The sequence below is a fragment of the Lytechinus variegatus genome, chromosome 12, assembly GCF_018143015.1.
Source record: "Lytechinus variegatus isolate NC3 chromosome 12, Lvar_3.0, whole genome shotgun sequence".
In the NCBI taxonomy this organism is placed as follows: Eukaryota; Metazoa; Echinodermata; class Echinoidea; order Temnopleuroida; family Toxopneustidae; genus Lytechinus; species Lytechinus variegatus.
The window spans coordinates 407538-433318 of NC_054751.1; the positions used below are offsets into that span (position 1 = coordinate 407538).

Consider the following 25781-nt stretch of genomic DNA (forward strand, 5'->3'; position numbering starts at 1 on the left):
TCGTGTCTCGCACACGGTCTCATCAGTGCTAGCGCTAGTGCTACTGCACTGTGTAGTGCAGTACTATACTGCAACAGTGCAGTAGTATGTTTTATTTTTTGTTGGATCAGCGAACTGCACAACAGTGACATGAAAAAGGCGTAGGGCTTCACATAAAACCTGCATGAAATCTCACTTTATCAATCATGGAGACCAGTACTATCAACGAAGATAAGATACCAGAAGGAATGGTGAGCATGAATTTGAAGTTTTTTATCAAATATTCCAGCGAAAATGACATTAACCAACCGTTGACTAGCTTTGTCATGTTTGTTCATAATTTTTTTGGATTGCGTCTTGTCTGTGTCTTTCCAATGACTGTCAATAATGTGTGAGTCGTCATCAGTGTGAGTAAAACAGTTTTTGTGCAGTGTCAGTGCAGTGCCATGGCAGTGGCCAGTCTAGACAGCTTGCAACCGTCTGTTTCGAGGAGTTTTTAACATTTTTTTTTCTCGTACACAGACGGCTCGCTATCGTGTAACCCAGGGAACTCCCGCCCGCATAGCGGGCGGGAGCCCAGGATCGTACGTGCAATTTGGCATACTCACCTGACAAGCGTGAAGTATGGTCAAAATAATTCTCCGAATAAATAGTTAAAACAGAAATCAAGCACTTACCACGATTATATGGATGATGGTCTAACGAGTGGTAGTTTTTCTGACATCTGGGCACAGACTGGAACCTCAAAAAAACGAAAAGTTCTCTCCTACCCCCGTCTCAATCGGCCATTTTTGTTACGCGGGCGGGAGTTCCCTGGGTTAGCTATCGTGCAGCCACCATTACTAGGCATTAGGGGACTTGCAATGCAAAATCCCCCCGTCGGGGCTCTTCAATTTTTGTCTTTAATGAATAAAAATTTGGAGAATAAACGCGACCAAAATGCAAATTAATATTCCCTCTTGGCATTAAATGCCAAAAAACAGAGAAAAATCAAGTTAAAAGGAACAAAAACAGTGACTTACCTCGGCTGTCGCGCAAATTCACTTCCCCGTTTTATCCGATCTTAGTACATAAACATGGCCATTGGCATTGAGTCCCCTGTACAGATCTCTCTCTCTTAGCTGATCCCTCCACTTTGGAGATTCCTGTGTTCCAGATGGAATGTAAATGTATCTAATCACAGATCCGATGTTAGGAAATTTCAAGAGACTTAGAACGGGAGGTATGGATTTTGTGAAGGAAAAATTAGGAGTAAGCTATTGTGGACTTCAGATGACAACAAGCCTTGAAATAAGCACCTGTGAGCCGGGGGCAATTTTTTTTTTAAATTGCCCCCGGCTCACGGGCTTTTTACAGGAACCGGGGGCAATTTTCTGGAACCAGGGGCAATTTTTAAAAATATATAACGGTGAACCACACCACAAATTTGTTTATAGTAAGCGCAGCTCCTGCAATTTTTTAATTAGTACATGAATAGCATATGCTAAGTATTAGGCTTATTCAAACATTTAAGAAATCAGATTTAAATGTTTAAGTGTTTTGACACCCTCACTCCACATCCCCTTTACAACCACACACACATGGGCTTATTTATTTTTCGTCTTTAATGAACCATGATCAATGAACACCCCCCCCCCCCCAAAAAAAAAAAAAAAAAATTCAAAAAAAATTTAGAAAAAAAAAATTTTTTTAAGGGTTTTTTTAAGGTTTGAATCACGGGAGTGGGTGAGTGTTTGTGTGTGATTGTGTCTGTGAGGTGCACTTGGATTGCATATAAATTTATTATGTTAAAGAAATTAAACGAAATCAATAAATAACTCAGTCTATTCAAATTCCAGCACATAGCCACAGGCTATGTACATGTATTGTAGGTTCACGTACCTTAAGTTTTTCACAAGTTATTTGAAAACGCAGATCTCCACAGAAAATACCTTTCATTCTGGGAGAGTCTGAATTCGGTGAAAATGTATCAATTGATAACTTAAATATTCATCACAATGAAGAAATCATAAAGTTTTTTTGAAAGTTTTCAAAAATTAACATGAAATCTAAACTCTATCTCAAACGGAAAATCACCATCACTTAGGCCATTACTGATAGAATTCTCACCCAGAGCTCTGGTAGACAACATGAGCTCAAAACTGGCTTGCTAACACCACACTCAAGTGCACGCGGTGTCCTCCTATTTTTTTTTTAGATGGAGCCTTGTTTGATTATTTATTGTCTGATATTTACCCCTCTCCAGGAAAGAAATTAAAAAGCTACAATTCACAACTATAAGCTAAGTTATTTTAGATTATTAAGGCTCCGTTTTGTCAAGCAAGGTCGGCGACTGTGAGGATAAGATAAGACTTGCACATCGTATGTGCTGTGAACAGGGATTTATCTCCTGTGCAATTCGAATTACTATATCACAGAATTGTGATATCCCAACTGGAAATGTGTGCATTAGAAATTGCACATGGTGAAGTATGGAAAAACCGCTACCGGAAGAACGCGCGCACATGTATTACAGGAAAAAAAAAGACGGATGTAGCTCACTTTTTATGGTACAGAAAAAAACACGCACTTGGCAATTTTAAACTGTGTTTATCGTAAATTGAAAGTTATTTGATTTTGGCTTTACAGATATTTAAATTACATGTATGATATGGCTTCACTGCTCACTCACGGCAGGCGCAATTACCTGGAAAATATTTGCGCCCGGTTGTCAAAATTTTGATGATTTTGGGGCTTCATGGGCGCAATTGATGGCGTTATGAGCGCGAATTTGCGCTCAGCGCCCGCTTATTTCAAGGCTTGGATGACAAGCAGGATCGCGCTTGAACTTCGGTCTCTGTATTTGGTGAGTGAAGCCAACAGAGTTCAGCTGAACAACCAACATAACAGAGACCGAAGCTTTTGGTCTATGGCCAGTCTAACGTTAGACAGGAATAACTGTCGTTTCTGGGGAATTATTTAACAATTTCTGACATTTTACTATCATCCCCTTTCACTGACGGTACTGACTACTGTGCTAGTGCGAGCCTGCATGGGTAATCATTTCTTCCAATTCGAGGTACCGGGTTTGTCTATAAATTACTAGATCTATTTTTTTTTAATTCTAAATGACATCATGTTATCTTGAACGAAGACACACTACATGTATTTTCGTATTTTCAAGGTCATAGTCATGAGAGAATAGGTACTTAATCTGTAGATCCTCCAAGAACTCATTATCAACTACTAATACTGCAAATATCAGCCTGATCAGGTATTCTCTCTATGAGAAAATCCATTTTGAAATGTGTTGCAAAGTACAATGTACACGCACGATTTGAATACGCTACTTATGAAGCAACAAATAGCTATATTTGGAATAATTTCAAGGTCAGATGATATGGTTTTGAGTTCAAATATTTTATGTTGCTCAAAGTAGACCAAAAGTTGCACATGTTTTTCAAGTTTTGGAAAAAGCTCACCCTTTGTATTGAAATGACACCCATTTGAAAGTCAATGTAGACACCCTTTGAATGCCATTATGATTCTGGAAAATTAGCCAATTTACTGTTTTTATTGAATTTTAGGTGTGTTTTCAAGGTCATTACCAACAATAAAAACTATTTCTGAAGATATAACATTTTAATACTAATAACAGACTATCATCACAGAAGATATCAATGTCTCTGGGCTCTTCATCTTTGAGTTATCACAATTTGAAAAGTGTTGAAAAGCATGTATGTGTCATTAACATCAATTTTAGGGTGTTTACGACCATTTTGGAATGCGCGAATCAGCCCCTAAACATTCCGGTAGCAAAATTTCTCAAGTAACACTTGAAAATATGGGTAAATGTCTATCAAAACACAGAAATTGGTCCCCCTCCTCGATGGGACGGGAGGTGATCTGTGACCTTGAACTTGGCATCTTTTGAAAAAATCCAACTTTGAGGGCGCCCTACAGGAAAACGACACATACTCTTGGGTCTATTTTTTGTAATTCTGTTGAGTATCTGAAAGTCCGTAAATGTGCATAATATTTGGTTCTAAGCTAATTTAGTTTTGGATTTATGAGCCTCCATGCATGCTTCTGAAATCATTGACACGGATGCTTAACGCCATATTCGGTGACCTCGTGTGCGAAATCCGGTTGACATGTCCGCGCTGCAGTATACTCTGCATGTTTAGACCAAAAAGTTCTTCCAATTTACTTAAAATAAAGACTGTAATCAATCAAACTTTGCTGCAGTAGTCAAAAAATAAGCAATTTTATTTAAAATAATTTTGTTGTGTGCACATTGGTTGCTATGGGAGGCCGTATCTTAGCAACCATTTGACCTTGGGGCAAAATATTTCATATTTTTCCGTCAGACACTTGGGGCAACATTTCGTGCGAGTTTGAAGAAAATCGAAGAGGGTCGGGTGACAAATTGTCTGAAAATTGGTTGATTTGACGTGGATTTACCCATATAAACATTGCAAGAAAATTTCTAAAATATACGTTACTGATGCATGATTTATTCCCTTTTTAAAAAAATTTCTGCTGGAGAGGAAAAAATGGGAGCCGTGTGTTGCTGCCCTCTGCATTCAATGAGATGTGCTTTTGTCAAGGCTTTCCGATTAAATTTTCGATAAAATCCTGGCCAATCAATGCGAGCGACAAGTTCCGAACGCACGCACATCAACAAGCGCAAAGCAGCGGCACAAATCACATATATGGCGACTGGTAAATACATCTGTAAAAGTGTAAGGATGGTGACGTCATCCAAGATGGCAACTTTCGTTGACCGACGAAAGGATTGAAGATGACTACATGTATGTTTTGATCATCATTTGAAAGGCATTAATTAGCCTTTATTTTTGAGATAGGCTGCACAGCCCTTTTAAGATTATTGCAGAAGAAGAAAAATACAATATTAAATATTTCTATGAAACTTATAGGAGAAACTTTCCCAATTTATCTTCAAGAATTCTGGTGAATTATCTTCTTCTGCTCTCATGATGGTTGACTGGAGCGATAAGGAGACCAACATTGTCGCCAATAGAGAATACACTGTTTACAAACTAACCCTGTACTGTTGGTTTTGTTCAAGGCATGTAGGGGGTTTGTAATATTTCGTAAAAATTTTTTGCTGCCAAATTTTATGTCAGAAGTGGTACCATCAGCAATCATGATTTGTAAGGACTTTTTAAAGGTAGTTTGTTGATTGATTTGCAGATCTACCAATCAAAGAATTGTACATTGATGCAGTTCAATAATCAAACTTGCTGATGGGCTAAATGAATATACATGTAATTAGCACCACCATAGGAAACCCTGAAAAAGAGATTCCAATCTTATGAACCACTGACCAGGCGAATATTGAAGCAATTTCTAAAAAATCATTTTATGATAAAAAATAAAATTATTATACTTTTTAATATTAGACAAGTTATGAAGCGATGTTTGCAAACTGAAAATCCCATGCTAGGGGATGTTGGATCATCACTGCTATACTATCACTATCATTATCACCTTCATTATCATCATCAACAACATGACCACCAGCATGAGCACTACCACCACCAACACCACCGTCACTACTTCCATCACAACACCACTACCCCCACCACCATCATCACCGTCACCACTGTCATCATCATCTCCACCACCATGATCATGACACCTTCAGCATCTTTCCTGGTATCCATGGGGCCCGGGGGGGGGGGGGGTGCAGTGTCCCTCCAGGTGCTTCGGAAACAGTTCTGATTTTGTGTAGTCGTAATCAATTACCTGCATGTATGTGTAAATAGATTGATCGTCTCCTACATGTATCTCAAGCATGCCCTTTCCCAGCCATATCCTTGTGTGTCGAGGCAGGTCCTTGCTTGAGGTTGATGACAGGTTTCTTGTAAGGCTTTGTGCTTGCAATTGAAGCCCAAGCTTGGATGCATACTGTGGATTATCATTCTTATCATTGCTCTATATCTAAACTGTAATGCGCAGTTTCAACTTTTGTTAAGTACATTTATGATTTGCTAGTATATTTACATTAAAAGTACTCAATTTGTGTATATTTTGTCATCAAACTACAGTTATTGTTGCTCCGCTAACGTGGCATATTTCTATAATAAAAGATACTGCACAAATGGAAACAAACTAAAAAGGGCAGGAAAATATCCAAGGCTATAAATTGAGAGGGAAATTGAGGCCAATTAGTAGGGCATCCAGAGTAGGGGCCTTTGTTGGCCTTTGATCATTTCAAGCACTGATTTGATATCAATTTTTAGTATTGATTAAATTTTTAAACAAACATTCAACCCCTCTCAAAAAAAAAAAGTTGAAAAAGAAAACAAACAAGAATTGGAAATTGCCTATGAAATAGGGAATGTATATTTTGCATCCTTTGCCAATAGCTGATGTGATCCTGAACTAACTTGTGGACCTGTATAGATTTAGGCTTTAAAAAGAAAAGTTACACAAGTTGTATGCTCCCTGCTTTTATTAAAATGTGATGGCACTCTTAAAATGAAAATTAATTTTCTTGTACATGTATATGCTTTTTTTTTAATCACTAGAGTAGCAGATGATAATCCATAAAAAACATCATTTTTTACATTGCTTGGTTAGAGTTCGAGATTTAAAAATTTGTATGAGATTTAGGGTTTGCAGAAGAGTGTGTGGTGGAAGTGGGAATTAAGCAATTAGACTGTATTTGATTTAGTACTAAAGACAAGCAGGAAAGAAACAGGGGCGTCGGTATTCTGTCTCAAAATATGGAGGTAGTCTGGACAAAATTAAAGGGAATTCCTGCCTAAAATACATACAATATTCATGTTATTCTTGATACACTGACATTTTTACAGGTATATTTCTGACATTTGCCTGCTTTGTGCTAGGGATTTTTCATTATATGACCAATGTAATAAGAAGGAAATTACAGTGGTCACATAATAGGAACTAAACCCGTTCTAATATCAAATTCATCTGTTATATCTTACAAACATGTTTAAAAGCCTTTATATGGAAGTGAAAGTAGCATTATTTCCTGATTTTCTTTCCCGACTTTGCAGATACCTCCTACTATAATGGAGGCTGCTTTTTCTGATGGGGGGGGGGGGGGCTAAAAAGTGAAATCCTGCATTAAACATTTCAATGGAATCATATCAACCTTTATATCTACTGTACATGTATCATTAGGATCAGATTTTTTTGACAGTATATACTGTGAGGTGAGCAGACTGCTTTCTACTTGACAATGACATCCATTTTATCAAGTCTCACTTGTATCAAGGTTGAAAATAAAGTAGATGTGTTTCCAATATACCCGGGTACATTGACAGCAAATGAACTTGCACATGAAAGCTTTATTCCGAGCATCCCAGACCATGACAACTCTCTTATGCATTCTACTCTGAAGTATTATATGTGACACGATTCCCAACATGTACATAATAATAATAATTGTAATAAAATAATTATAATCATAATCATAATGTTATATTTTACCCAGGGTAGCTACTTCAGTTTTGAAAACTGTTCTCCCAGCGGGCCCTGCCTTAATAACTTGATAATGTTATTAATCAACCCGGCTTTAGCAGGGCCACCTTAATCAGGCGCTCAGGCATTCCTGACTGGGTACATGTTCCCATTCACCTCACCTGGGTTGAGTCTTGAGTGTAGCACAATGTGGGTAATTTTTTTTTGAAGGAAAACATGGCTTGGCGTGGAATCAAATGTATATCCCTCAGATTGAAAGACGAGAGTCCTATAAAACCACTCAACCATAATGCCGCTGTACATACATGTACATTTATGTACATGTGCACACACTATGATTTAATTTCCTTTATTATTTTCTCTTCTTTCAGACAATAAAACTACGTTCTGTATCCAAAGTAAAGGAACCGTCACCAAACTATCAAGAAGAAAAGGACTGCTGCCTAGAATATTTTGACAAATGGATTGAAAATGAACAACTTGAATTTGTGCAGGCTCTGATCCTGCGTATGTGTCATTATCAACATGGTCAAATCAACGCTTTTCTCAAACCTATGTTACAGAGAGACTTCATCACAGCACTGCCAAGTAAGTACATTGTTCATTCTGGTATATATGTATGGGGTATACATGTTGGGACGAATACCCCTTTTGCGATTCAATTATTCGCCAGGGTAAACAATCAAATGGTTCAAACAATCAAGATTCCTGCATTATCAATAATCACAAAGAAATTGACCGATAAACCTACCAGGGGTCACGCATCATGTCTGAGCTGACTTATTTGAGTGTTCCAGTACAGTGCCTACATGTATGACGTGCACATCAACACACCCGAACGATCCATGGTCGGTCAACGGCGTGGCCGTTCTTGTTGTGTTTTTAAAGAGTTGTTTGAAATTCTTTAAATTTAGCATAAATTTCATTTATCATCTTTCACTTTTTTTTTCAAGTACCGATATCAAGGATGATAATATTCCTCTTTTGAATATCACTTGATAATCTGTGGCTGTAAGCACCTTTATACAGATACAGTATTACACCTGTCTTTGAATCTTGTTGTAGCTGACTTGAATCCTGTTGTACTGACGCCCAACTCTTGCCCATGTTCTTCTCTATTATTAAAACAAGATCGATTGTAAATGTGAACAAATGTACATGTCGTGCACGTCTTCGTTGGAAAGCTTATTTACCATGTAGTACACGATATGGCTGCAAAAATCATTTCAAGCCACAATTTTGTATCTTTCTCTGAACGCAGTGATTCTATCTTGTTGTGTACATACATGTACATGTACATGTAAGTACAATTTGGAGAGCTCTACAGTGTATGCAGTATACATGTAACTGCAAAATTAATTGAAAGTCATAATTTTGTACCTTTGTATGGCGAAATTCTTGCAATATATTGTTTGCAATTTTGCAATCAAGCACACCTCCACTTCAGAGAAGCCAATGCAACTTTGAATTTGTAATTTTCAAGACAAGACAGACAGCCTGATATGTAGATAAGGTTGTTTTTCAGAAAGAATAAGATCCTGAAAAATTGGCTACTTGTAATTAATTAGCTTTCCAAAATTAATCAGGATGGCTCGGTGTGTCAAGATTACTGGAAGATAAAGAAGGATCATATGATTATAAATCGAAATTTGCCCATGATTCATTGTGTTCTGACAATTTGTTTTAATGAAGCTCAGCTCATTCTGCTGGGTTTTTTTTATTTCTTAAAACTGCCCTAATTTTATTCTGTATTAAATTGCAAAATTGTTTGTGACAGCCAGATGAAGATCTTTAAGCAATAACATGCTATGTGTTCGAACGACACATTATGTGTTGTAAAATCAAGGTGTTGAAATGATGTTGCATTCATGAACTCTAGATGGTATGAGTTACATGTAGAAGAAGAGGTTGCTTGTGCATTAAGTTGTTGAAGAACTCGAATGCAGCATTGTCTTTCAAGGTGCAGCTTTTTCAACATTTCTTGTTTGCAACATGTACATTTTTTAATTAAACAAGAATCAAATCGAACTAATAAGCAAGCAGCTCTCCCATATTCAATTTTGTAATGGAACACGATAAATAAAAAATCTTTCTCAATGAAAGGGGTCTAAAATGTTGTGTCTGATGATATACGTATATCCATAGTCCACCACACAATTTGCATATTTTCTTTTTATAGAAAATGACAATTTACATAAACCAAAATTACATGTATATGACAATTTCATTATTTAATAATAATTATTATTTATAGATAATGGGAAACAAAAAAAAATATTTGTAGATAAAGATATACATGTATGTTCTGTCATCTTTGATAAATAACAGAAAATTCAACAAAATTATTTATGATTAATGGAAAATTCAATTTGAATTATTAGTCATTTTATAAATGATAGGGGATAAGATATTATTATTCATTAATTATGGAAAAAGCGAATTGCAATTACAATGAAGTATACACATGTAGTATCATTATTTATAAATAATGAATAAAAAATCATTGTTTCCGAATAATGAAACGTGAACTGCTATTATTTATGAATAATCTTGTAATTTTATATGAATAATAAAATAAAAGTTAAATCACATAAAATTATAAATTTACAAATAAAATGTAAATAATTGATATTATGTAAGAAATAATTGTTATATACATGTACAGTCTATGTAATTTTGGGAAAAAACGGCACCTCTTATACATGTGCATGAACATACAGTGTAAACGAAAACTTATAATGTATGTTCTGGTTGTATCTTGTATCACAGCCTTCGCAGGGACCAGTTTACAGTAGGCCTAAATATGATTGTCAAATGAGAGAAACTGTTTCAAAGTGATTTTGAATGATTATTCAAACATTGAGTGTGAGACTCTAAAACTAGGATTGATACGAAATGCACAAAGGTACAGTTGTAAGTTCACTGCAACTACATTGTAAAACAAGTTCACGCTTCGTTAATGGGACCACACCCAATTTATACATGTAGCATGAATAATTCTGCCTAAATTTTATTTAAATTAAATCAGGGCAGATTGTTGAACACAGTACATGTAGAATTGTTATTCCGATCACTAAATGGCATACATGTAAATACACTTTCATTCAGCCCTGCTTTCATTTGAAAATGTAATACTCGAATAATAAAGAACTGTTCGACACATCAACTTCATACTTGGTTCAAGTACTTTACATGTACATGTATGAGGATGTATGCAGTATGAATGTTGCAGTCCCCCTCCCCTTCCATATATTTAATACTGCTATTTAAATAGCACTCATTTTGGCTTGTTGTAGAAAACTTTTGTTATAAAAACTCTGGCAAATAAACAAAAACTATATGGCAAATAAACAAAAACTATGGCAAACAAAATTATGCCATTGACAATAACACATTGAAAAATTCTGACCAGAAAAAAAAAGTCAAGAGTTTTACTTTAATGCAACAGGCCCCTTGTTTAATAATTACACTGTGCAGTTGTTGCTCCATGTACGTGTACTGGATGACAGAATTCAAGGAGACAAAAATAAAAATTGACCCAACCATATATTTGCTGATTTTGGCCCCGAAAGATTTTAGAGGATCCTCAAGTTGGAATTGGATGGCATTGAAAAGGAATCTCATATTTTGTTTTATAGCTCTTTTCATTGAAATATGTTATTAAAACGTCATTAGGGATTAGGATTTCATACACTTGCTGGTATTTTCCGGATAATACATTCTCAAATCAAGGAAATCGGGTATTTATTCTTGGACTCGGGAAGGGCGTCAATACTCTTAACAATGACTTTGAATGTGTGATGATGCTTACACTTCCTCGTCCATTGTTTACATGTATTTTCAACTCTTATTCAAGAAGATGTGGGAGGTTACTTCTGTGATGGAGATATTAAATGTATTCTTTCAATTTGATTGAATTAATTACATGTGACTAAAAAGATAAAATGTAAACCCAGGCATGATAATTGAACGATGCCAACAATATTGGGGGAGGGGATGCATTTTTGCATCAACAACAGGGGCCTGTTGCATAAAGTTTTTTACCTGAGAAAACTCAGGTATTTTTTACCCGAGTTTTTTTGCCCTGTGTCAAAGTCAATGGCAGAAGTCAGCCTAACCTTAATAGTTTTCAGTTTTTACCAGTTTTCTCAGGTAAAAAGTTTTATGCAACAGGCTGCAGTACTTACCAAAGTTGTACAGGTTTTACATGTGTGTGTGTGTGTGTTATAGGGGGGGTGCTACATTTGTACATCAACAACAATACTGTACACAATACATTTATTTGTGTGTGGGGGGGGGGATTGTACATACATCAACAATACCAGTTGTACATGTATGTGTGTGTGTGGGGGGGGAGGGATACTCAACAATGATATGTGTGGTGGGGGGGGGAGGTTACCATCTACATGTATATTTTCATAATTTTTCTTAGTATTTAAATCATGAGTTATGGACACTGCTTGTACAATGTACCGCACATACAGTACAAAACTCTTGTTTTCATGATTGCTATTGATGTGTCATGCAATTCAATACAAACAACTTGGCATTATTCAGACTCTTTGAAAGGACAAAAATAGATCAGAGACAATGCATTTGTGCTATTGCATGTATTGTCTACATGTGTGCATCATATTGCGCATTTGCACTTCTACTACAATATGGTTTAGTACATGTACATATTCATACACACAAAGTCATGTACATGTATGTATGTGTATGAAAATAAAGTACAAAGTCTGGTACATGTTCTTTGAAGAAACTACTAATGAATAATTTTCATGTATTTGTTCCTCAAAGAAAAATAAATACAATAGAATCAAGGATCATTATCAATTTGTTTTTAGAGTTGATAACGAAACTGAATATCGGGGAAGTCAAGAAGTCAATGTATATGATATACTGTATAAACATTGAAAGAAAAATAGATTTGTAACAATAACAACTAGAAATTTTTACCCAGTACTCTGTAACACAAAGATTTGCGATGGATTGCATGAAAGAACAGCACTGATTGGTTCTCGGTCAGTATTTTAAACAGAGTGCACATGCAACGATGATCTTGATCGGTCATTGGTATTTAGCGATCGATTGCAAACCTTTGTGTTATGGAGCCTTGGTGTTCACTCCATTTTGCATGTATCTGTACACATGTAGCCTATCCGATATGCGTCGGGCTAGTGGGCAAACTACTGACGGGCGAGGGCGCAGCCCGAGCGCCTATCATCACTGGTTATTTACCTTGTTCGCGAACACGGACCAATAGGCGACAAGGCTTGAACGTGACGTAGACTGCGATGATATTTGATTGTTTAAAAAATACACTTGATTGCCATATAAGGGTTATCTCATGAATGATGCATAATAAAAAGTATGTCACACATAATGATAACCATACATGTATGCATATTGATGACTTTACCAGTGATGATACATGTAGGCGCTCGAGCTTCGCCCTCGCCCGTCAGTCTGCTTCGCGCGACCAGTAACTTGCCCACTATAGCCCGGAAATAGAACATTGATCGATACTTCAGTTTAACTTTAGGTGTGTTCAATGTTGGTTTCCAAATTTAAATGGCAACATGAATCATGATTGAAAATGTGATTACTAAACGGGGGTTATAATGAGAAACAAAGGATTTGTTCATTGTCCTCCATTCCCAGTTCTAAATGTAAACATCTTTCAAATCATGATTTGAAGGAAAATTTAAACATTAAAAAAGATGTGTTTGTAAATGCGATCAGACCAGATTTTTCGACTTTCAGCATCACAATTGCAACATTATTGAACACAATAGAGTTATGGAACTTCTTCTGCTCTCGCAGTGAAAGCCCGCACAAGCAGGTGCAAGAATTTACCTTTCTTGTGATTGGTCAAACTGCACTAAAGCTGCGCTAACGAAAGGAGGAAATTTAAAGATGGTTGGCAATAATTCTGCTTTATATTTTCAACACTGAACAGTGCACTGCTGATTGTGTTCTGTGTTTAGAAATGGAGTTTTCAATCATGATTCATGTTGCTCTTTGAATATAAAATTAATGCAAATCAACTTTGAACACACCCTTTATATACACATCTACTCCATTAGTATTTCCTTCATATTTTTCTATTTTCCTGATCCAATTTTACTCAAAAAGAGGCCACCCATAATTGAAATTAATAATATCAAATGACACTCTTTTTCAGCCTGTTGCATTCCTCACTGGACTTGGCTAGGTCGTTCAATATGATAAGTGTCATCCCTCACACCTGAAACCAATCATTGAATAATTACTTTTAAAAATCTGTATTGAAGATAGATATTAAGAGTGAAATCAGGAAGCTGCATGTAATGTACCTGTACATGTACCTGGGGAAAAAAAAGTTTCCCAGGCAAGTCAAAGCCAGTGTATTAATTTGTATTTTGCTCCATATTTCAAATGTCATAAGAATTTTTAATATGCCTACTGATAAATTTGTAAAGCAAGTTTTTTTCCCCCTAGATCCTATTTTCTTGGTTTAGTAAACACATGTGTACACCTGTACCTTGTGAGTAAAAACAAAAAACTTGACACCTCACAAATTCCCAATTTCAGGGAAAAAAGTGTCCTAAACACATACATGTAGAGGCCGTTCTCATTACGCTTTCTAAAACTAGTTTACTGGAAACCGATTCAGGAAACCACTTTGGAAGATCGCTTTGCTAGCATTCTCACTTGATCACACGAAAGTGGTTTTCAAAATCACTTCACGTAAAGCGCTCTTGTTGCTATGGAAATGCTCTCAGTGGGGTGAGACGTTTCGCGCGAAATTCGTAACCGCAGCATAGGCATTCTACACCTGTTGTGTGGAGTAGCGCGCTCAAAATGTGCGAAGATCGCTTCCCGAAGAACGGTTGTGTCCTCACTTACGGTAAAACCAGTTTAACGAGGCAAAGCGATCTTGAAAACTACATCGCGAGGTGGTTTTCCAAACTGGTTTGGAAGATCGTTTAGGAACGTAGTGAGAACAGCCTCACAGTTATTACCAATACCGCCTGAAAGAATACATGTGCGTTCTCCCAAATAATTTGATACTGTACCATATTTATTTGGTACATGTGTGTTAACGCTTGGATGACCAGGTGGTATTTTTTGCAGTGATGTAAATTTTGATTTGCGCCGAATTATGAAGGCATGACTGCAATAATGCTGTCATAATCCTACAAGGGTTACCGTACATTAAAATCCATTTCAAAACACCTATTCAGAAATTTACATGATAATTGTTTAATAAACACATTTAGGTATCAATTCTCAAGTTAATTTTATTGAAAAAGATTTTAACAAATCCATGTATTAAAACTCATGGAGGATTTTGACATCATTGGCATCTGGGTTCATTCATTGCAGTCATGCCTTTACTTCAAATGGCGCACTCAAAATTTACATCACTGCAAATATTATTCAAGCATGAAGATACCATATAAATATGGTATCAAATTATTTGGGAGAAGATACTCTTTCCAGCCATATATAAAAAATGATGCATTCATGACATATTTTTTCCTAAAATTTGGGATTTGTGAGGTGTCAATTTTTTTTTTTTTTACTTACACATACAGGTATAATAGGGTTTAGGTTCATGCATGAGTCCACTCATAAGCTTTTTACACAGGATTTTCTTAACCCAGGACTATCGCTAACCCCGTACTCTCCTTAACCCCGTACTATTTATTTTCCTTTTCACACATGCCAAATTGTTTTTGCTAACCCCGGATAAGGAATGCTTGCTTTTTACACACGAAACTCGCTAACCCCGGACTATTGGTAGCTCATGAATATTCACGAGCGCACTGAGGGGTCATTCGGGTCATATCCAAAATCGCTGACTTCTGGCGCGCGCTTTTTTTTTCATCGCCGTGATCGCTGTTCATGAATATTCATTATACTTACCTCTGATTGGACAACAGGGCCGGCTCTGTTGCAGGGCATGAATGGGAGCGCTTAGCCCACTTTCGTTTTACACATGCGATCTTAACCCCGTACTATTGCTCTTAGCACCGCAATTGGTGGGATAACCCTGCTTTTTTGCAGGGCCAAATAATCCCGTACTATAGGTGGGGTTAGCCCACTTTGCAAAAACGCTGTGTAAAACGAAAGTGGGCTAAGCTTAACCCCGTACTATAGGTGGGGCTAAATTGCCATTTAGCCCCACCTACGGGGTTAAGGAAATTTTAGCCTGTCTAAAAAGGGTATCAGTTCAGTCAACCAACCACTTTTGCAGTGTCTCTGTGTCTGTGAACATTATTTTTCAAAATTAGAAAATAATCTGTTGACAATATGTATACATGTATGTACATGTACAGGTATGGTGTTCTTAACTTTTGAGCATGGACCTTGGGCTCATATAATGTAATTTATTACACATATGTGATTCCAGTTCAAGAAAATAATCGGAACACACCCTAGTTTTCTTCCATTTTCTCTTCTCTCCTATAAAGTTCCCGAAGAAGGTTAGGATGTGACAATAACACTCTTACAACGATGCATCTCATATCGTCTTGATGAATATTTCAAGACAATTTGCATCATCGAGGGGTCATGGCTGGGTAGATTCAGGGACATCCTATTGTGTTTGGTACATCATCGTATGATGGCTGTGTATTTAGAATTCTCAGCAACCCCTTTATATCCAGGGCAGGTAGGCAAGGCAGGCTGGCAGACCAGATAAAAGGGGTTTTAGTAATGCATACTTTGAGACGTGTTTGTAATTTAAGACTCGTCCCATAATTTGAAATGGGTATTTTTTTCCATCCAGGAAGGCAGTATGTTTGAGTTCGGTGAGTGTGGTTGTTTGTCTGTGACTTGTGTACGCACGTAGCTCGAAACTGTGTCTTGAAACTGGGAAAAACTTCTGTTGATTATTTGCTGTAGATTAATCATTGTCTCATTCATACAGTACAGGTGTATACAGTATGTACATGTATTTTTGTTTGCTTTTCATGACCGTTAATGCCGGCCTACATGTACTTGTACAAATAACAATGTACATGTACATGTGTACATGAAGATTCTAAAATAAAATGGATATATGATGATGGAGATATGAATATCTGCATGACTCCATACATGTACTTTTATGGACAATGCTATGTATGTACATACAGTATGTAGTAGTACAAGGCTTGAAATCTTCAACTACTTTGCGATAATTCCTCTTGCCGCTCCAGAAAGCTATATTGGAATGAAGTACATGTACATTGTGTGTCTTGATGAGGAAGAGGGTGTGTCGTGGAGAAAACCTCTATTTTAAAAGAAAAATAATATACATGTATGTAATTCAGAGTCTTGTTATACCACTTGTAGAGTGCTTATAGTGATGAAATGATCAAATTTCATTTTGGCCGTAATTACATGTACCTTACACTAAGCTAATAATCTCAGATTCTGTTGTAATATCAAGGGCAAGTACATGTACGCCTACTTGCCTAGACAACAGAATCAGGGAAACATGTGCCAACCTAAACATGTGTCCGCCCCATTTATGCCAGGAAAAGCTTGTGTGTATCAAAGAATACAATAATTTTGTCTGAGAGCAGAGTTTAAAGATTTGCCCATATTTTGTGAATATCTATGGAATGTACATAAATGGAAGAATGGAAACTAATGGTATTATTATTCCCTATGGAAGTCTTGTATTAAAGTGTTCTTCATTATCGGAGCTCCTTCTTACAAACGAGTGTGACTAATCCAATCAATTTCAACTACATTATGGCAAGCCAACATCACCATCATCTACATTGTAGATGTACATGTGTAATGTATGTCTTGGGCCTTTGATAAACATAAACTCTTGCACATTATCATTTTTTGGTCCATCAACATGACCTTTCTTGGTTTAAAGCAATTGAAATCCTTTATGCTTTACGTACATGTATACCGGTAAAGGCCCTATCTCACCAACGGAGACGTCGCCGCGACAGTCTCCAACTTATCAGTCGCTGCAGTCGCGGAGACGTCTTGGAGACAAAAATGGCTTGCGCTCTCACCAAGGAGACGTCTCGATGGAACGTTTGAAAGATCATACATGTACACCTGACTTGGAGCAGGAGGAGGGATATCAGCACGCGTTCAGTCACATGGTTTCTGAAGTGGGTCAAACAGTGTGAAGAAGTGTCGCGGAGACGTCTCCGCAATGTATTATAATTTTTTTTGGTCTCCAGCAGGTCTTCGCGATGTCTCTGAGACGTCTCTGAGACATCGCGGCGACGTCTCAGCAGTCGCGGATATCATTAGTCTCCGAGACGTCGCAGCAACTGATGGAGACTTCTCGGAGACGTCGCGGAGACTAGAAACAGTCTCCAAAAATATTAAACATGTTTAATCTTCTTGCGACTCCTCGGAGACTCTGTAATTTTCATGAGACGTCTCAGAGATGTCACGGAGACGTCTCTGCAACTAGCAAAATTTGTAGTCGCGAACTAGTTTCAAGCCCAGTGAGATACCCCCTTAAGCAAAGAATTACGGTGCTGCTGGATTTCCATATAATTGAGATCAATTGAATCAATCATACTCCTTGGTGAAACAGGAACCTCACATCCTATCGGAACCCCATTTGATATCAAATTTGTCCTGGTAATCTTATCTTTGAGCAATGCATTTTATGCTTCTGAAAATCATACAAAAAACTGCAGTTGAATAAAATTTGACAATTTATGGGGTTGTTTTTCTTAATTACAGAGAAAGGCCTAGATCATGTTGCTGAGAAGATCTTATCTTATCTGGACTCAAAGTCATTGTGTGCTGCCGAGGGAGTGTGTAAGGAATGGAAACGTGTAATATCAGACGGCATGCTATGGAAGAAACTCATCGAACACAAAGTTAGAACGGATAACCTATGGAGAGGCTTGGCAGAGAGGAGAGGATGGTAAGTTTATATTCAACAGAACCCTGTATGAACATGAAGCGTAGGGATCGATCTTGTGGCCGATTTCTAGTACCGATTGCATTGACCATTGTGTATTGATCAGTCATAAGAATAAGCTCCACGATCAATTGCTAAGCTACATGTTACAGGGCCCAGGTCACAAGATTCTTTATAAAATCTCACATTTGTTGTGTAATGTTATTTCTAGAGAGAAGGGGATGGTAAGTTAAACCCTGTAACATGGAGCGTAGGGATCGATCTTGGGGCTGATTTCTAGTACCAATTGCATTGACCATTGTGTATTGATCAGTCGTAAAAATACATGTAAGCCCAACGATCAATCGCTTTAATAGCCTTATGTTACAGGGCCCAAGTCACAAGATTCTTTATAAAATCTCACATTTGTTGTGTAATGTTATTTCTAGAGAGAAGGGGATGGTAAGTTAAACCCTGTAACATGGAGCGTAGGGATCGATCTTGGGGCTGATTTCTAGTACCAATTGCATTGACCATTGTGTATTGATCAGTCGTAAAAATACATGTAAGCCCAACGATCAATCGCTTTAATAGCCTTATGTTACAGGGCCCAGGTCACAAGATTCTCTTTAAAATCTGACATCTGTTGTGTAAGGTTATTTCTAAGTCTGAATAAAAGAAGCAACCTCAAGCTTTTGTCTGCATGCACAGACCCTTGTTTTTTGCAATTTGCATTTAGTGCATAATGCAGAGTCTGAATTATTGAGACTAGATTCACTATGTACTGTGGCTGGTTCTACCAAGTCTAAAGGCCACCACACACCTTACGACCCGACTGGTTCACGACTGAGTGAGGGGAGGTGTGAAGTCACAGCTCTTGTAAGCTTGAGAGTCGTAGACCGGTCAGAGACAAGTCGCAAGGAAAATCGTAAGGATTTGACGTGTCGAATCATTATGACGGAATCGCAAGCTCAATCAAACTTCCAGCCAATCAGACAGCAGAGTTTCACGATTGTAAGCGCACTTTCTCAGTTGCTACATGGCAAAAAGCGCATGCGTGAGTCGCAGATTGGATCACAAGGTGTGCGGTGTCGAGGCTCATGACTACCTTGCCATTCATCTCCCCTCACTCAGTCGCAAGCCAGTCGCAGACCAGTCGGGTCGTAAGGTGTGTGGTGGCCTTTATTTGGCACAGACGGAGTGTTTGGAGTCTAGTCTTCACTCAAGACCTGTTATTGTTCAAAATGTCAAGTATGAGTCTGTGCCTGGAGACTAAGCTTTTGTTTGGTAGTTTAATGTATGGAATTCTTGTTCTTGGTTTTTTTTATGAGAAGATGGCTCTTAGAAAACTGGGGGAGGGGTGTTTCACAAAGATTTAAGTACACTGTATGACTTACAGTCGCACTGAAATACCGAGTTGCGTACGGTGTGAAAGGCTTGACCGCATTGGTCAGATCATGTTATGAGGATGCGCACTAATGCTTATCTATCAATGAGATCGCGCGTTGCATATCATTTACACGTCGGCATTTAAGTGCGACTTAAGTCATGATTAAAATCTTTGTGAAACACCCCCCAGGTCCAGGAGGACAACTCCCCCTGTGGAGGATGGGTTTATGAAAAGGGTATTACTGACTTTCTTGTGAAATCAACTACTTTCATTTATCTTTAAATGTACTTTTCAATGCGACAGATCCACTGGATTACCACAGGGCACCAGGGCTTTAGGCAAAGGGCAATTATTTTGGCCTTAGGGTACAAATATTTGGTAGGGCACCAATGCCATTCTGAGGGCATTTGATTCGAGCGGTGTTTAAAACTGTAAATGCCCCAATTTCCTTCATCTCTTCAACACTTTCTCTATTATAAAAAGACCAAATTTTTAGGAGAACTTATGTACATACGTGTACCTTGGGAAGATATGCACATGTTCACTTTTAATAGTTTGGATTGCAAGGACTAGCTAATTTGTGCATGTACAGCATGTACAATAGAGTGTACAATGTAAAATCCAAGGTTTATTTTCATTCATTCATGCACATTGTGCCAATGTTTTTTTAGACAATTAGAAATATGTAGACAATCCAGCCCTACAAGAGCCCTAGAGAGAAGCATATTGTACACTGTATGGGAATGCTACAGATGTTTAATCCAGATTCATGAATATATCAAAATATACATGGATGGGATCCATAATTTTAAAGGGGAGGTCCATCTTTTAATCAAGTTGCATGGTATCGATAAAACAGAACAATTGGAGAAAGGTTTGGAGCGAAAACTTGTGGATGGAAAAAATAATCATTTTTTCATCCATTGGAGACTTGCTGATTATGCTTATTTAGTCTCACATATTTTCCATAGACCAAGCATATACCGCTATTCTTTGTCATTTTATATTATAAAAAGCACTTTTGGCTGTACATGTATTCTTAAAGGACAAGTCCACCCCAACAAAAACTTGATTTGAATAAAAAGAGAAAAATTCAACAAGCATAACACTGAAAATTTCATCAAAATCGGATGTAAAATAAGAAAGTTATGGCATTTTAAAGTTTCGCATATTTTCAACAAAATAGTTATATGAACAAGCCAGTTACATCCAAATGAGAGAGTTGATGACATCACTCACTCACTATTTTGTATTTTATTGTATGAAATATGGAATATTTTCATTTTCTCATCATTGTCATGTGAAATGAAGTTTCATTCCTCCCTGAACACGTGGAATTCCATTATTTTAACATTTTGTGCTTCAGGGAATGAGGTCCTAATCATCAAATTCGTGAAAATTGAAATATTGTATAATTCAAACAATAAAAAACAAAAGAAATAGTGAGTGAGTGACGTCATCAATTCTCTCATTGGATGTAACTGGCTCGTTCATATAACTATTTTGTTGAAAATAAGCGAAACTTTGAAATGTCATAACTTTCTTATTTTACATCCGATTTTGATGAAATTTTCAGCATTGTGCTTGTCTGATTTTTCTCTATTGATTTAAATCAACATTTTTCTGAGGTGGACTTGACCTTTAAAGGGAAAAGTTACAAAAGTTGTATACTCCCTGCTGTTATGAAAATGTGATAGCACACTATAAATGAAAATTCATTTTCTTGTATTTTTTTTTAATCCACTAGAGTAGCAGATAATAATCCATTAAAAAATAAGTGAGGTGGACTTGACCTTTAAGCATTGTGTATAAAATGCCAAGATGTAAATTGGAAAATTTTACATTTTCTCAGAGTGATAAAAATGTTGTCTTAAAGCCTGACAAAACACATGTATGTTTCTGAAAAAAAAGTATCATATTCATATCAATTAAAAAAATGGTATTTATGGATTTTCTTTCATTTGGGAGGGGATTAAATCTGCTCCCATGAGATGTCACAAAGTTCTTAATTATTATTCTTTGACTGTAGTACAGGTGTATGATTCTGCCATAATAATGTAATAAATGATACAAATCATAAATTTAGAGAGAGCAAATCGATGGACATTATTTGTACATTTTCAGGGAGAGATTCTACTACATGTACTTCCTTTTTGTGTAGAAATGAAATATGAAAACAACTCTTTTTATGTCATAGAAAGCATGATTAATACATACATATTGTAGACTGTACTTCAATTGTTTTACATGGCACATGCTGCCATGGAGAATAGATGAGCTACATAATAATAATAATAGTAATAATAATATTAATAATAATAAAGCTGTTCTCAGAGACGCATAATTCCTTATGAAATAAATAGTCTCTATGCGTGTAGAAGAATGATTGCTTTCTATAGGGCTATAGTTTCTTGAAAAGAACATATTACAATGTATTATCCCCGATCAGTGCAGTGTTTGTGCCTTATCATTTCATCACAAAACATCTACATGACCATTGTACCTCATGCGTTCTGTTTTTTTTTTATGATGCTCATCATAACAGTTCTGCGTACATGTAGAGTAGTGCGGTGCATGAACGTGACAGAGTCATGTGTCCGTGCCATGCTATGCTACGGTATGAAAGTGTGTTGATGAATTAGCTGCTCCCATTGTTATGTCCAGTGCAATATGAACTGCAAGGTTAATACACAGGGTTAGTCATCTACCCTCAATTAGTCATTCATCATTTCATTCACAGTGTGAGATACATGTAGATAGTACTGTATCGGGGGAGATTCATGTAGTAGAGTAATATTACATGGCACTATTACCCCCCATGATGTGAACAACAATGTAGGCCTACAGTAGGGGAAGGCAGGGTAAGTTGAGCATAGGGGCAAGTTGAGCCACCAGCCCCAGGCCAATAATGAATGAGTCAGACATTGTGGTGGTGTCATGTATTGATGACCCATAGCATAACCCCTAACCCCACCACATTGTTTTCAACTTTGAAACAAAAAGTAGTTTTTTAGAGGGAAAAATATGAATTTCAGCCAAAAAAGTAAAAAAGAGTGTGAAATAGATAAGTGCTTTATAAACATACACGTCTTTAAATATAATAAAGACATGATAACAACATTATTAGTCCAGGTATGGATCTTCATTCTTGTCATAGTCTTTTATATGATGGATGCATAATAAATGTGTGGATACAAAATTATCGCACTTAGTTCGGACTGGGGTAAGTTGAGCCAAACAGCATGGGGCAAGTTGAGCCATGGTAATTCCTATGGTAATGTATCTTAAAAAACAAACAAACCATAAAAATCGATTGAAATGCTGGCTGAAAGGAGCAAATTTACATGACTGCTCTTTTCCTTTTAAAGGATGTTAGTATTTATTGAGAATTAGCAAGTGAAAAGACTTTAAACAAAAAATTGACATGCTGGTTCTCCCCTCATACATTTTGTACATAGTTTTTGTGGCTCAACTTACCCCAGAAGGTGGCTCAAACTTACCCCATATATGGGGCAAGTTGAGCCATTTGACATCGTTTTTTTCAAAGGTCACGATGACTTTCAGTGTGGGGATAGAAAGTTATATGTAGGTAGAAAATATTTCAGAAGAATTAAATTTCAAGGCAAGGTACTTATTTCGACAAGATTATTAATCATATCAATTCTAACATGCAAAAAGCAAAAACTGTCACAACTTACCCCGCCTTCCCCTACATATTTGTATTTGTTCATCGTCAAAGAGACTGCATGTACATGTACAGTGTGATATAGGCCTGTACATGTATTACACAGAGGCCTACATGTACGTACAATGTACAGGAGATTGCTTGAAAATATTTGCCATTAAGCCTCTTTATTTAACATTTGTTTTTTTATTAAATAGTTTTGAAATCATGCAAAATCATTGATGATATTACTGTTTTATCATAAAATGAACTAACGAAGTAATCCACATTATTCATTAATGTTTTTTGAAAATTGTAAAAATATATCAAAGTATGCAATTCATAAATATGTGTACCTCTTCACTTTACAATGTATGTTTTAAATTTTAAAAGTTTAAAATTGTATTATTTTGTACATTCTTCCCTTATTGCTCAAATCAGAATATTGCCTCATAGATATTGCCCAAGTTATTTTTTTCCTTTTCTCCATGCAATCTTTCCTTCCTGTTCTAAGTTTAGCTCAAGTTACAACTCTATTTCACCCTTCCTTTATCAGAGCATACAAGAGTTGTGACAAATAGCATGTAGATTTTTAGGTCACGGTTTCATTCTTGAGCAGGAAAGTGTGTTCTTGTAGTACATTAAAATATCATGTTTGTCATACAGTCATATAAAAGGGACGCATGCTATTTGGTAGTCCACCAGTAAGCTTTCACATAAAATATGCAAATTTATACGACACCTACATGTAGATAGATCCTTGTCATTTGATTGGTTGTTTGATATTGATCATTCAGCCATACGATCCTGACTATTGCACGCTTGCCAAAGCCACTGGCGTTTCGCGTAAAAGCTCTCGTGTTTGCAGAGTGCATGTTGTATGTATACGACAATCAACAGACCGCGCTCATAAAGAATGCATTTTGCATTCAAAATTTATAAATGTTGAAAGACAAGGAACTATTTTTAGGTACCATATAAAACAAATAATGAGTTTTCTTTTCATTTGTGCAATGGAAGACTACTTCATTCTGTGAAAGATGAAATTGAGGATCCAACTTGCCTATGCCGAGTGAATGGATCTTTTCATCTTTCACCTCATGAAGCAAGTATTCTGCCCATTGCACTCATAAACATTCATTATTTCTATAATAACTGCACTTAATATTCTTTTTTTTATCAAGTCTTCCATACTCTGCCCTTACAATTTCCAACTCAGCCCCCCCCTTTATCTTTCAGGTTCACTATCTGTTCAAAACTTCAAACCCATGCCACAATGCCAGAAACAAGGCGATTCATTCACTTTTATCAAGTCTTGCATGCTCTGCTCTTACGATCTCTATCTTCCCTCCCTCTTTTATCTTGCAGGGTTCATTATTTAATTAAATACAAGCCAGCAGACCAGCAACAATGCAGTTCATTCTTTATATTGTATTCTGTGGTATGTAGCTTTCCATACCCTGCTCTTACAATCTCTATCTTCCCTCCCTCTTTGTATCTTGCAGGGTTCAATATTTATTCAAACCCAAGCCAGGAGACCAGCAACAAGGGGATTCATTCTTCAGGAAACTATATCCAAGAATCATTCAAAATATAGAGGTAATATCTTGTCTTATTGCATAATACTAGATTCAATGCCATTTCATAAAGCTGTTCATTTATTTGAGTATGACTTTACCCATGACTTTACATGGTGACCCTTATTTTTGTGGGAAATGACATACCACTGATTTTACATGCCATTATTCTCTATTCTCATTTATTTCCCATTACATATACATTGCATATCCCAAACACTGTGGCTCGTATTCTGAAGTCGGTTTTAACTTAAACTTGGGTTTTGTGGTTTAAGTATGGATAGCCAATTGTAACATAAATCACGAATGGTAGAGATATCACATTTTAGCTCATTTGGCACTCAAATCATTCATAATTGTCTAGGAAGTTCAAATATCACCATTGATGAATCAGGCAAGAGCACAGTAAACATAAGAAACATACTGTAACTTAATAAAAAATTTGACATGTTTGGCTTCCCATAATTCTAGCACAGAGTTAGACCATGGTCTAAGTTAAAGGTATGGTTTAACTTTGTGAGCAGCCGATTTAAAAAATTCTCAAACCAAGATGAAACATGTGTACAAGTGCATGTATTAGAACTAATAAACCCTGAAAACAACCATTATTGAGAATGAAAAGCTATTAACTACAAGGCAAACCCCGATTTAGTAAATAGGCGTCTTATAGACACCTAAATGGTACACATAAGTGTATGGGATGAAATTAAGATTGTGTTTCCGGTCACTTTATATTTCAATTTTTGAAGCACTAAATAATGATTTTCGACCGCAATTTTTTCAGGGCTTCATTTTTGTAACATATCACAGACACAGGTGACAAATGTGACCTTCTAGCTCAGATTTTTT

At 36.7% G+C, this 25781-nt stretch overlaps 1 protein-coding gene across 2 annotated transcripts in view; it reads left to right on the forward strand.

Moving 5' to 3' along the window:
• The first annotated feature begins 7 nt into the window (after window positions 1–7).
• The window catches only part of LOC121425469 (F-box/WD repeat-containing protein 11-like), a 41624-nt gene continuing 15850 nt past the window's right edge, over window positions 8–25781 (forward strand). For both annotated transcript variants that reach the window (XR_005971496.1, XM_041621531.1), the window contains exons 1-4: window positions 8–230; window positions 7809–8025; window positions 18139–18325; window positions 24861–24954. Coding sequence is in view for 1 of the 2 variants with exons in the window: in XM_041621531.1 (XP_041477465.1) it covers window positions 186–230; window positions 7809–8025; window positions 18139–18325; window positions 24861–24954 (543 nt within the window). In the remaining variant the exon portion in view is untranslated. The remainder of the gene's footprint in view (window positions 231–7808; window positions 8026–18138; window positions 18326–24860; window positions 24955–25781) is intronic.